The 15,005-nt window shown below is 33.4% G+C and overlaps 1 protein-coding gene across 1 annotated transcript in view; it reads left to right on the plus strand.

The window, feature by feature from the left end:
* The first annotated feature begins 5,592 nt into the window (after nt 1-5,592).
* LOC110039324 (ferredoxin-dependent glutamate synthase, chloroplastic-like) overlaps nt 5,593-15,005 on the plus strand; it is an 11,983-nt gene continuing 2,570 nt past the window's right edge. The window contains exons 1-7 of the mRNA XM_020744353.1: nt 5,593-5,599; nt 6,111-6,248; nt 7,330-7,458; nt 7,901-8,044; nt 8,309-8,424; nt 8,564-8,761; nt 8,861-8,971. Coding sequence (XP_020600012.1) covers nt 5,593-5,599; nt 6,111-6,248; nt 7,330-7,458; nt 7,901-8,044; nt 8,309-8,424; nt 8,564-8,761; nt 8,861-8,971 — 843 coding nt within the window. The remainder of the gene's footprint in view (nt 5,600-6,110; nt 6,249-7,329; nt 7,459-7,900; nt 8,045-8,308; nt 8,425-8,563; nt 8,762-8,860; nt 8,972-15,005) is intronic.

Genomic DNA, 15,005 nt, shown 5'->3' on the forward strand with positions numbered 1-15,005 from the left:
TAGACTGAAAGGAAAATTTTATGAGACGGTGGTGAGACCTGCAATGCTCTATGACGCTGAATGTTGGCCTTTAAAAGAGAAGCATAATAATAAGTATTGCCGAGATGAGAATAATTAGGTGGATGAGTGGCTTTACACTTAGAGACAAAATGCAAAATGGTCATATCCGTGATGGGGTTGGTGTAGCTCTTGTGAGGGACAAAATTAGAGAAAGTCGTATTAAATGGTTTGGTCATATTAAACGTCGACCATCTGATGATCTGATTAGGAGAGTAGATGTTTTAGATTCGACTTGTGTTAAGAAAGGCGGAGGTAGACCTCGGAACACTTGGGCTTATTGTATAAAAAATGATCTTAATTTATTAGAACTAAATGAAAATATGACACTAAATATGACGCAATGGAGCGAAAGGATTGGTGTAGCCGACCCCACATAGTAGGATTAAGGCTTTTTTTGTTGTTGTTGTTTTTGTATGATTTTGTTATTGTTAAAATTTTATTTAATAAAAAAATGAATATATTATTATTATAAGAATGGATCTAATAAGACACAATTAGATTATTTGCTTATAAAAAATAGAGTTCGTTGAGAAATGTAAATTTTGTAAGGTATTTCTTAGTGAAAGTTTAAGTTCTTAACATTGATTATTAGTTTTGAATTTTAAGAAAAGTTGTAAGATAAAAAATACCATGAAATATTATCATAGAAGTAGATGAGGACATTTAAAAGACAAATAAAAATATTTTTATGAGCAAACTTCAAGATTTGGGAATTTCATGAAGAAACTAAGTATTTGTGGGATAAAGTAATAAACACTGTTAAATAAATGACAAAATATGTACTTGGAGAGTCAAAAAGAAAAGTTTTTATAAATAAAAATAGTTGGTGGTGGAATAATAATATGCAAGAAAAGATAAAATATAAGAAGTTGTGCTATAAAAATTTATTTAAATGTAAAAACTTAAAGAACCGGGACTGAGATGAAAATAAAAAATCTTAGAGAACAATTTGTGACTCAAAAAATTCGGTTTTTAGTGATCTTTATAATAGCTTAGATGTCAAAGACGATGAAAAATATATTTATAAACTGGCTAAACAAAGAAAAAAAAAGTAAAGATTTAATTCATGTAATGTGTGTTAAAGATGGAATTAAAAAATTACTTTTCTTAGAGGAAGATATTTAAGATAGGTGGGTGAACTATTTTAATAAATTTTTTAATAAAGTTTTTGAAAGTACGATTGACCTTAGTGATCTTGATATCGTTTATAATAATAAAACTTCTATTTTATTTCTAACGCATCAGTAAAAAAGAAGTTAAGCAGGCTTTAAAAAAATTTCAGTGCAGAACATCAGAAAGACCTGATGATATCTGAATTCTAGTGTGACATTATTTAGAAGATTTGAGTTTCTTGACTTACTAAACTCTTTATTATTATTTTAAAAACGAAAAAGATGTCCGAGGAGTGAAGGAAAAGTATTTTGGCCCCCATTTTTTAAAATAAAAAGGATGCACAAGAGTGTGCAAATTATAGAGGAATTAAGTTGATGTGTCATACTTTGAAATTATGAGAGAGGGTAATTGAACATAGGTTAAGATGTGATAGAAAGATTTCTCATAATTAATTTGGATTTATGTTGTGCAGGTCTACTATGGAAGTTATACATTTATCCAGAGGTTTGATGGAGAAGTACAATGAGAGTAAAGATGATCTACATTTGATTTTTATTGATTTAGAAAAGGATCACGATAAGGTTCAAAGAGAAGTCCTTTGGAATGTTCCAGAGAATAAATCTATTGATATGACTTAGATTCAAGCCATTAAAGAGATGTATACCAGAGTTGTTACTTGTGTTCGAACACAGGGTGGATTCACCAAGTATTTACCTACTTCAGTTGGATTACATCAGGGATCGACTTTATGCCCATATTTTTTTGCTTTAGTTTTGGATGCTCTTGCAGGGCATTTTTTTTTTTGCTTTAGTTTTGGATGCTCTTGCAGGGCACTTACAGGAGGATGTAACTTTGTGTATGCGTTTCGCTGATGATATCCATTTTTGTGGTTAAGACTAGAGAAAGAGTTTAGGAAAAAAAAATTAATTATGGAGGTCTACATTGTAGTCTAAAGGGCTTCATTTGGGTAGATCTATAGCTGAATACATGAAATGTAATTTTAGTAGTAGTAGCTCTAGCGGCAGAGTTGTAACTATGGGTGATCAAATCATTAAAAGGTGTGAACGTTTTAGATATCTCGGGTCTTTTGTTCAAAGTGAGGGTGATATAGGTGGGGATGTTATTAGTAGAATTCAAGTTGGTTGGTTGAAGTGGAGGAATGCATCAGGCCTAATGTGTGATAGAAATTACCACTTAGCAATTTTTTGGGGCGCAGAATGTTGGCCTTTAAAAGTGAAGCATAAAACAAAGCTAAGTGTTGTTGAGATGAAAATGCTTAGATTGATGAGTGGTTTGACACATATAGACAAAATGCGAAATGAATATATCCGTGATAGCGATGGTGTAGCTCTAGTGGCGGACAATATTAGAGAGAGTTGTGTGGTGGTTTGATCACTTCAAACGTCGACCAGCTGATGATCCTGTTAGGAGAGTAGAAGTTTTAGATTTGACTGATGTTAAGAAAGTTAGAGATAGACCTAAAAAGACTTGGACATGTATAAAAAATGATCTTAATATATTCGAATTAAATAAAAATATCACACTCAACAGGATGCAGTGGAGAAAAAGGATTCATGTAGCCCGCACCAATTAGTGGGATAAAGGCTTGTTGTTGTTGTATAGAAGCAACATCGTCACCCAGGCATCACCACACCTTACAGATAAAGCTTGATCTTTGGATTAGGCAACAAAAGCTTGACCTTTGGATTAGCGTTTTGATAGATCCTTGAGATTGAGCCCATAAGATAAAATAGTGACTCTGTCATAACATGTTTTATATATGTTGTACCGTGAAGAAATATGTGTGCAACCTTATTATTGATGGTGATAATTATGAGAATTTAGTCTCTACTCAAATATTGAAGAAGTTGAGTTTTACCGTATAGAAGCACAATCAACTTTAGTCCTTATCTTAGTTGATGAAAGGATATGTACAAGATCACAATTGACTGGAGATGCTTCGTGGTGTTTTTTAATTGAGATGAGTTTCAAGATTGTGTGTCATGTGACATTGTACTTATGGATGCTTATCATATCCCATTGGTCTATCCTTGGAAGTATGATTGTTGAACACATCATGACGGCTATAAAAACACATATTCCTTCTCTAAAGATAGGAAACATATCATACTATTTCTTTGGAATGGGTCCGAGATAAAGAGCATTTATATAGAGTTTGAGGTTATAGTGGCATAAGTAATTTTTATGTTTGCCTTGAGTGAAGCATTAGCAAGACTAGCGTTGTTGGTCCTAGAAGTGAGTGAGTTTGAGACATTGATACTAAACATAGTGCAACCCTTAATAGAGTTTCATGATATCCTAGTTGATTGTCTATCTCTTGGGTTACCCACATTAAGGGAGATTCAACATACCATCTATTTCATTCCAAGGTTTGTTCGTCTAAACCGACTTGCTTACCAGAAGTGCTCAGTTGAGTACGAGTTGCAAATCAAGATTGTTGTCTTTATGACTAGATGTTTTGTCTGTGAGTGTACTTGTCCCTATGTTGTTTCAGCTTTATTCTTTATGACTAGATGTTTTGTCTGTGAGTGTACTTGTGCATTGATTGCATCCGTTTTTTAGAATGCCAAAGAAAAATGATTTTTTCCGTATGTGCATTGATTGCAGGGTTCTGAATAAAATTTTTATCAAGTATTGATTCTCCATTTCACAACTGTATGATTTTTTGGATCCGTTTTTTAGAACCAGCATTTTCTCCAAGATCGATTTACCCAGTGGTTTTCATCAGGTCTGGATGAGGCAAGGAGATGAGTGGCTCCAAGCATTGAGTCTTCATTCCACAACCGGATGTTTTGTTGTGTTGGATCAATTGCATGGAGTTACTTCTTCTCTGAGATTGATTTACATAGTAGTTGCCACTAGATCTGAATCAGGCAGAAGATGAGTGGAAGAAACTTTTAACACTTGGGATGGATAATACAAGTGGACAATCACACCATTTGTATTTGTCCAATGCTCCAAGTATTTTTATGCACTCGACATACAACTGTACTATAGAAAATCATTTACAATACTTATGGGTGATTTTTGACGATGTGTTATTCTCTAACTATACAAACTTGCTTCTTTGAATATGTTGTATCGGCAACGAGTATTGAGATGGATCTAGTCATTGTTCGAGGCTATCATTAACTGTCCAAGTTCCCAACTTTAAACTCAGGTACGACAATTTCATGGATTGATATCTTTTTATAGAAGATATATTAGGAATTGCTACTCTATAGTGTAACCATTGATAAAGCTTATCGAGTCAAACAAATTTACTTGGTCAAAAGAAGTTCATGCCAATTTTTAGTGTTGAACTAGCAAGTTATTTGAGCCCTTGTTCTTGCTCTTTTATATTCAACCAAGTATTCGAGATGGAGTGTGATGCTTCCACTGTGGGGTTATATTCAACCAAGTATTCGAGATGGAGTGTGATGCCTCCTTGGAACCGTTTTGTGTCAAGGACATCTCATAGTCTTCTTTAGTGAGTGGTTGAATAATGTACTCCACCTATGACAAGCAATTCTATGCTATAGTGAGAACCCTCAACTATTATAGTCATTATCTATTGGTGAATGTGTTCGCTCTCTATAATAACTACATGGCTTAAGATTGTTGAATAGTCAAAATAAGATAATGGATATACACGTCTGATAAGTAAACTTTTTCTTTTTTAAATTTTGTGCTCAAGCACAAAGTTGTGAACCAAAATAAGATTGTAGATACCTTGGGTTGCTCCCATCTGTTTATTTTTACCATACAATTTTTTATAAATGGATTTGAAGTTTTGAATGATTTGTATACCACTAATGGAGACTTAAAGGAGATTTGGGCTCAATGTCAAGAAAGACTTTATGATCAATATCAAATGTTCAATGAGCATCCTTTTTTCCAAAATAGGGCTTGCATTCCCAAGAGTTCACTCAAAGAGGCTAATTTATAGGAGTGTCACAATGTTGGCATGTCATGACACATTGGTAAAGATTAAAATCTTTTCTCAGTGAAAGAAAAAGTTCCATTGGTTTAGATTGGTATGAGATATAAAGAGGCACTTCTATATTATAAAATATGTCATTTGGCAAAATACTGGTTTATATTTGCCACTATCTTTTCCAAAGTTTTCTTTGGGTGGATGTGATCATGCACTTTGCGCTGGGTTTTCTCCAATCACATTGCAGTGGAGACTATTATGGTAATGGTAGGCTATTTCTCCAAGTTTATGTAGTTTGTACCTTGCCACAAGACGATGAATGTCACACATTTCAGACTTGTACTTCAAAGAGATAATTCACTTGACTAGTGTGCCTAAGACTTTACCTCAGACAGGACGTGCAATGTATGAGTCATTTTTGGAGGACTTTGTGGCGTAAGCTTAACACAAAGATTTAGTTCAGTTCAATAGCTCACCCCCAAATGGATGGTAAGTCTTAGGTGATGAATCACTGATTAGGAAATCTACTCTGGTGTTTCATTGGCAAGAATATTAGATAGTGGGATTTGTTTCTTTCTCAAGTTGAGTTTATTTATAATCATTTTCCTCATTCCTCAGGTTATAGTCTTTTTGAAGTTGTATTTGGCAGGAACCGCCTTTCACCCTTAGAGCTACTATCGATTTTTTCCACTACCAACCTTAGCATTGATGCCTATATTATAGTTAGAGAAATTCAAAACCTTCATCTGCAGGTGAAGAAGTAAATTTTTCTTATAGAGTACCAAATACCTGAAGCAGGCTAACAAGTCTAGAAGATCTCAAGTTCTTAAGGAGATTTAGTATGGATTAGGTTGATGAAAAAATATTCCTCACAAGTTTCTTTGGGATGCTCAAGCTACGAGTTAATGGTTTATTTAGGATTGTGAAGAAGATTAATGATAATACATACATGATTACCTGCTACGAGACTATAATATTTATGCTACTTCTAACGCTGTAGATTTGCTACCCTACTATTACGATCTCAATGCTTTTAGTGAAAACAGGGAGCCCCTTTCTACTCGAGGTGAATTAGTCAAGGAGTCTCGCATCCGCCCTTCCATGAATGGCGAGATCGAATCTGTCCTAGGAGGGACTGGTTTAGGATACTATTTTTATCCAGTTAGGCTACTCATAAGGGTTTTGTTATTTTGGCATATTAAATACTCTGTGAACTTCTGTTTTGCACAAATTTTGATTTTGTTTATGCAGTTGAGATTGTTTTCTCTAATTCTTCCTATCAAAGTGTTGTATTATTTGATCTCTCTCAAGTGCCATGCTTGTTGCTTGATTAGATCTAAGTCTGCCTGCCTGCATTTTCCTGTTTTCAGCTTGCTTTCTAGTTGCCAATTGCCCTGATGTCACAACCAACGTCAATGTTTTGGCCTCATTCTTATCCTATAGCTCATCTAACCTCGCTCTTAATTTTTCCACACTATCTAGCAACCCTAGATCTGTGTCAACGAGTTTTTTTTTCTAAAGCTAATTTGATCTTGATGTTTAGAAAATGTGCTAAATAAAATCACAATGAAATGTATTTCTATCCATCCATATGAGAGGTGATGAACGTAGAGAAATTTGCATATCTATTTAGCCACACATATGAAAATGTTATATATTTTTAGAGGAAATTTTTCTCATTCGTCTATAGCTATATATATTAGTTCAAAAGGAGTGGTTTTGATTCCACAAATGCCAGACTTAAAGTAGTGTCATCCCGTTTTTGGTTTATATCAGGTTAACTTTGGTTGGCCATTTTTTCTCAAGAATATGATGAAATAAAAATCAATATGTTATTTTCAAATTTTTTATTAGTTGCATTTAGTAAAACCTAGTTGCTAATAAAAACTTATGAATTTCTCTTGCCTCCGTCACTCTATTGATTCAAGAAATTATTTAGGATCTAAATTTTTTTCTCTTATGTTAATCCATATAATTTTATTATGTAACTTTACTTTCTTCCATGCTTCATCTGTAAAGACGGCACATTCTATTCATATGTTTCTTAATCACTAACACGGGGCTCTCTATGGGACTGAATCAATTGGACCTTCTGAACCGGTTCAGTCTATGGTGGAATAGAGGGACGACCGGTCCAGATTATGTGCCGCTCAAGGGGAGGGCCTCCCTCTCCCTAGTTATCTACTATAGATATGTGATGTTATTGTCATTATGATCAGCTTTTGCTGAGTTTTCTGTGTGGACAGCCATTGACGTCCTCTTTTTCTCTTTTAGCATTGTATCCGAAGGTGAGAATGTGCCCGTCTATAACTCTTCTGATGTGGTGAACTTTTCCAAAGATTTGAGAGGTGCTTCGGCTATAACTTGCTCCCACGAGGATAGTTATCTTTCTATATTCTTCTCACCTGCTCGCTGCCATCTCTCCTGCGCTCCCACCTTACTGATCTCCCAGCTGCCAACCCCTAATTTCCCTTTCTGCTAGGCCGTTGGAACCCAAAACTCTATTGCTTGCAGCACCCCTTCTTCCACTGCTCCTCAATTGTTGGGTGCAATCTACTTTTTCCCTTGCTACACCTAATACCACTTCCGCCTCTTTTATGCTGTTATACTTTATTTTTCTGTTTTGAAGAGTCGTCATTGTAATATTTTGAATTTCAGAAATAATAGTTTTATTTCTATAATGATTTGGATCAACTCTGGTATTGACCACTCTCATTTTTACTTTATGAGGAACATGTACAGTGAAACCTATTCTTTTGTCCTGCAGCGTGGTACTTGTCATCAAATAAGTCATTCGTGCTCAATATTTTTATTTCTCATGTGTTTTCTTGTTGAAGCTTGCACGGGAAACCTTGTCGTTTTGGGTGAAGGCTTTCTCTGAGGACACTGCAAAGAGATTGGAAAACTTTGGGTTCATTCAATTCCGACCAGGAGGTAAGCCTAAGTATATTGCACGGCTGAATGGTTTTTATGATTGGCATTTAGGAAACTTTGAATTTGATTTTGTGTTATTTGCAAATAATGGATCTTACTACTAACAGTAAACCAGCAGAGTTTTTATGTGAATTATTCTTTTAAAGTATCATTTCTTAATGAAATCCAAGTTTAACCTTTTTATGTATCTGATATCATTTCCGTCTCATTAACTTCAAGAATTTCTGGCTTCAATATTTAATAATTATTTCTGGTTTGATTCAGGTGAATATCATGGTAACAACCCTGAGATGTCAAAACTGCTTCATAAAGCAGTTCGCCAGAAAAGTGAAAGTGCTTATATTATTTATCAGCAGCACGTTGCTAACCGGCCAGTAAATGTTAGTTTCTTTTTACTTTATGATTTCAATTTACCCTTCTATGCTTGACAAATAAAGTGAGCTTTTGTTAATGTATATGATTCACGCTGCATTTAACTGTCTACAGATGTCCATATACTTTTGTCCTTTCTTACTGTAGGTTCTTAGAGATCTACTTGAGCTTAAGAGTAAACGCCCACCTATTCCAGTTGGCAAAGTTGAACCTGCATCTTCCATTGTGCAACGCTTTTGTACCGGTGGAATGTCTCTCGGGGCTATTTCTAGGGAAACACATGAAGCTATTGCAATTGCCATGAATAGGCTAGGTGGAAAATCTAATTCTGGAGAAGGTGGTGAGGTAGAGCTATTTTTATTGTATGCATTATTTTGTACAAACTTCTAGTTAACATTTATACTTTTATTTGTTCTCTCTGAAGGAGTATGTAACTCATTGTAGGATCCTATCCGCTGGAGTCCACTTGCAGATGTTATTGATGGGTATTCTCCAACGCTACCTCACCTTAAAGGTCTCCAGAATGGCGATACTGCTACAAGTGCAATTAAACAGGTTAAGTCCTTCATATCTCATGTTGTTTAATTTATCTGAAGACTAAAGGATTATATGTTTTTTTTTTCTATATATTTGTGTTTTCGGAATGAAGGTTCACTTGAAATGCTACTATAATTACCTATTGGAGATGATAAAATGCACGTTTTACTCACCCACTATCTCTCCTCCTCGTACTCTTGTTAGATCAAGCAGGCACACACATCTGCTCCTCTCTGTCTCATACTCGCTCACTTGCTTCACCTTGGCTCACGTAATCTCGTAGCAAACATGACCTCTTTGCTTGACCCTGAAAGCAACACGCTAGCTTTTGCCCAATCGTCTGTTGGATCTATCATTGATCGTTGTCATTGATGCAGCTCACCTACTGCAATTGGTCCTCCTCCCTTTTTAATTTTCCTATCTTGCTCTTGCTTCACTTATTACAAGCCAATACACAATACATTGTCTCTCAATCTTAGTTTCGGTTCACATAAGGGATTGCACACCCCGTTATGACTCCCTAATGATGAAATCACCCGCTCTCTCATCTCCTGCTCACTTCGTCTTCTTGTTTTGTTCTCTGGGAATCAAATTCACATAACTTTGCTCTTACGTCTCCACTCCTCTACCATATGTACTCGATTTTGGGAGATGAGGTCGCTTGCCTTCACATAAAGTGGTCCATCCCCCGAGAAAGAGGCATTAAATATACAACTCTTAATTATGTTTCCCCTTGGTAGTTTAATAAATCCTACACCATAAAATAATATATGCCACAACTCTTTTCAAGCTATGCCAAAAAATATCTATCCTCGGGTATCATTGTTGTCTTATCCCTCTTAAACAACACAGAAGCACCGCTAATATAAATTCTAAATTTAGGACGCGTCTGAAAGATGAATTAGGAAGGGAAAGACAAGTCATTATCATCAAACAACAAATTTTTATTTAGAATAAATGAATTATTATATAAGTTTTGATATGTCTCCCTAAAGTCCCTACAAGTAGCATATCCTTCTTTTGAGTGTTCAAAATAAATTACAAATATACTGGGAGCACAATAGGTTTTGAAGCGGGACTCGATCCTTCCGCTGATGCGAACTCCCACATTTGTACGATTTCGCATGATCGTGGAGCATCCCACGATTGTGGAATGTCGTTCTACAGAAAATACTCTCCCAATTTCAAATTCAACAAAATTTCTTATATTTTCTATTTTTTTCTCTATTTCTCTATCTAATTTTATTTTCAATTATGGAACTTTTATATGTATTGTATGTGGGTTTTTTTGGAACTGAGATTTGATTTTGTTTTTTTTCGAGGTTGTATCATTTGTTTTCTACTCTAAGGACTATTGTATCATTTTTTTTTGTAATTGGTGTGATTGTAGCTTGTACAAGAACAAATGGTGAACCTCCTTGCCATCCATACAATGTCATTTCGTGGTTTCCTTTGCTATTTTCAGTCGGGATAGACATTCAAACACCATTGAACTCGTGTATTATCATTCCCTCGTTATTCCACAATCACTCCCTCGCTAAATCTTGTTTGTAATCTCCTTCTAAGAGCCCTAGAATAGTGTCAGTTTTGTTCTTATTTCTAGTTGAATGTTCAAGATAAAAGCATATTTTTGTAAAAACCCAACCCATTTTGTATTCTTATGCCTTAATTTCTTTTTATAAATCAAATCTTTCAGAATTTATTGGCTAGCTGAAAATGCATACTCTTTAAACAAGAAGTAATTCCTTCAGTAATAAAAGGCATACATAAATTTTTTAATTTTCTATCATAATTTGAGTATTTTTGTTTAACTTTATTTATTCTCTTGATAAGGGATATAGTAGGATTCCATCCTTAACTTAAAAGTACGCCACAACGATATCATATGTGCTGTATAAAATCTTAAAACATTTTTTAAAATTATTTAATTTAAGAATAGGTGCATTTATAATTCTCTCCTTAATTTCAATAGAAGCATGGTAAAGAATTAGTCAATTTAAACTCTATTTTTTAATGCAATTGGTGATTGGAGACATTGCTATATTAAGAGCCCGTTTGGGGCAGCTTATAAGTGCGAGCGACATTTTCAAAACGCTTTCACTGTTTAGAAAACATGTTTCGACAGCTTATCCGAAAACGCAGTTAGGTTTTTACACTAAATGCGGGCCTCAGGTTGAATCCCGTAGGCCGCGTTTCAGGATAAGCTGTTTATCTAGATAAACACAAGCCGCCCCAAACACACCCTGAATCCCTTTATGATGCATTGATCCACAAATTATCCGTGAGTTATGTTAGAAGCTTACTAATCTAGAGTAAATTAGAAGGGCAGGAAAAGATATTTAATAAAGGAAATTATCAGACTAGCTCAGTGACACAGGAATGTAAGAGTAAAATTTTCAACCAAAGTTTGGAACATGAATCTTTGGCTCTTCTTAAGATTCCCTGTTTATAGATGAGGAACAAGGGTCTTGAGCACTATTGGAAAATTTATAGGATTAGCCAGACAAAATAATGTAATAAATGTAAAATAATAAAAAATAGGGCAAAGTGCCCTAAGTATAGGCTCAGACACAAAGTTGTAGTAGGCCAATGTAGAGGTGCCATTAGGTGTCACGACCAGACCTGCAAACTTGGAATATCAAGACGGGGACAGATGGTCTGATAGAAGAATTCCTAACTAAATATTGTTCTTAAACAAAATTGTAGTAAAAATTTAGAAGTCTTCCAAATCATAAAAGAGCTAATCATTTCCAAAGAATCATTTAAACAAAAATCCATTCAAATTTAAAAATTTAACAATTGTTAAAAAATTATTAATTTACTCATATCTTGGTGCACCTTAGTGTCTATAAACATAATATCTATTATTCATTTATTCTAAATGGGATTTACTGAAAAATACTTTGCAACAAATATGATTTAAACAATCCATTGACTAAAATATTTCTAAATTACAATAATTTTCGATTTAAGAAATATTATATATTAGTAGTGAAGTATATATTCATGTGTTATAAAAATTCAAGGGAAAACATTAAAATGAGATATTATATGATTCGATTTTATTGTTATGCATATTTATTGCATTTAAAATATTTATCAAGAGAGTCACTATCTATATGTGTGCTATAGCACTTTTTTTTGTTAATATTTTTCAAATCCCATCATAAAAAGTAGGTAGTCATTTTCATTTATATGCACATATATATTGTTTTCTCAGCCAGTATCATACAGGGGTGACTCTAGTATTTAAGCATGCATATGGAATAACGTATTTTATGAAGATGTCATATGTATTTTCTTTCTTTACTAAACAATTGCCTTGAATAAATCAATCATGTGAATAATGTAAATTTTGCATTTGAAAAAAGGTACTAAGTAAACCTTAAGGTGTTGTTTGGTCGGCAGCGTTGCTAGTGCATTGTTTTCCTAGTGTTAGGGAATTTGGAAATTCAGTTGTTTGTTAGGAAGAATTTAAATTTAATGTAAAATAACAATATATTTGAAATTCGGCTTTTAGTTTATTTTTTTTGTATTTGAAATTCCTCTTATTCTAAATTCACACCACAATCTAAAGTGTCGCCACCCTTGACCAACGCCAATGCATTAATTTTTGCATAAAAAAAAATATTGTCTTCACTTTACTTCAAACAAAAAAAAAGCGAGTTTATTTTACAATGAACCAAACAAGTCTAAAGCATTCCAAATACAACACATTACTCCTGCATTGCATTACTTTTTTTTTGTCACTTAGAAGCCTCTAAAACTTCGCCACCCTTGACCAACGCCAATGCATTAATTTTTACATTAAAAAAAATAGTCTTCACTTTACTTCAAACAAAAAAAGGCCAGTTTATTTTACAATGAACCAAACAAGTCTAAAACATTCTAAATACAACACATTACTCTTGCATTGCATTACTTTTTTTTGTCACCTAGAAGCCTCTAAAACCTTTTAAATATTAATAAAAATTTAACTATATGCTGTTTGTATTATATTCAAGAATGAAGAAAAAAAATTTGTAAGATAGAAACATATGTACTCACTCGTTCAGAATAGTTGGAAGTCTTTCATCTATTCATATTATTTTCCTTGATGAAATACCTTCAATAAATACTCTATCCTACTATTATTCATTATTTTGTTGCTCTAAAATATTTTTTTATTATTAAATAATTGATTACTACATATATATTTTTATTAAATAAATAGGTTATTTTATACTATTTAACTCATTTAAGAAGTTTATATATTTTCTTTTTAGAAAAAATCAGAGGGCAAATATATTAATACGGAAAAGATACAAAAATGTTGTCTGAGAGGGCATAAAAGAAAGCCCAATTCATACAATACAACACACAAAAAACCCAGATAAAGCAACAATACATAAAGATAAAAAATAAAAAAACCACAAAAGGGCACAATAGTGCTAGGGACGTCCCATTTTAGTCCTGTCTCTAGTTCTCGGAAGTGAGTCAACTAACAAATTAGTAAGGTGAGTACCATTGCCCGTAGTAACCAAAATATCATTCATCAGATTCCTAAGCTCAAGTAGATCTTCATTATTTTTCTTCTTTCTGGATGTGTAGACCTGTCACTCCTCATCTGATGATTGACTCATCTGATCAGTAGATTCCAAAGGTGAAGTGATGTCTCTTCACCTTTACTTCATTATTTTAATCCATGGTGTTGTGTGCCCAACCAGATTTACTCAGAAGCTGGTGAAGTGATGCCTCTTTCAACAAGTACTCTGACTTCAGAAGAAGTTTATATATGTAGATGGTGACATTGAGAACTAGAGTGTCCCAACATACAACAGTTCGGATAATATGACGGAAAATTTTCAATCTCTACATTCTGCCATTATCTATGGTGTTGTGTGCCCAACCATATTTCCTCAGAAGCGGGTGAAGTGATGTATATTTTAACAAGTACTCTGACTTCAGAAGAAGTTTATATATATATATATCTGTGTGTGTGTGTCTGTATATTGAAAATTTGTAATTAACTCTTAAAATTATGTATTGCACACACATGCACGCATATTTGCCTTTACTAAATCAATAAGTCTTCTCTAAATTTAAACTTAAGTTTTTGTAATTTTTTTATAAATCTATTTATCAATTATTATTTACATTTTGAAAATTTCTAAATAAATTTTAAACTTTTTATAATGTTAGATGTTATTAAATGACTCTTAAAATTTTTAGTATAATTTAATGCATTGTTTCTTTTGAAGCTTGTTGAATTTTTTAACAACACACACACACACGCACTTATATATGTGAGAATTTTAAATTTAGGATTTCGTGCCATTTTTCCAAGTTAGCATGCACATTTAAATTTCTTGTTTCTCTAAATAATTATTCTATCGTTGAATTGATCATTCTAATAATTATCATAAGCATATTTATTTTTATTTGTAATAATATTAAACCCAAAGTGTTAAGATAATCAACAATTTATGTTAACCTACAAAATTGTAAATTTATTAAATGAAATTTCTACTTATAGTAATACAGTGGGCTGTGAAAATTCGATTGGCCCGGCCTATTTCAAAGAAAAAGAAAGAAAATAAAAATGAGGGTGCGGGAGTTTACTCAGAAGGTTTTGGTTAGATTTTCATAGTGCAAATGCACTATCCAGAGATCTAACCCTCATTTTACAAGGTCTTTATGATCTGGGTTCGGGGTTTCCCATAGATGCAAACTTTTATGGTTAATTACTCCTGTCACTTTTGATTAGGGCTAATTATTAGGCACTAATCATGCATAATTATCATATAGTAGCAACGAATATAAATTTGAAAATTGTGAAAATTATCATAATCAACAACAACAAGGCCTTAATCCCACTATGTAGGGTCGGCTACATGAATCTTTTTTTTCGGTTGCATCTTATTTATTGTCATATTTTCATTTAGTTCTAATAAATTATGATCATTTTTATACAATAACACTATGTGGGGTCGGCTACATGAATCTTTTTTTTCGGTTGCGTCTTATTTATTGTCATATTTTCATTTAGTTCTAATAAATTATGATCATTTTT

Source organism: Phalaenopsis equestris, unplaced genomic scaffold, assembly GCF_001263595.1.
Source record: "Phalaenopsis equestris unplaced genomic scaffold, ASM126359v1 Scaffold000002, whole genome shotgun sequence".
Lineage (NCBI taxonomy): Eukaryota > Viridiplantae > Streptophyta > Magnoliopsida > Asparagales > Orchidaceae > Phalaenopsis > Phalaenopsis equestris.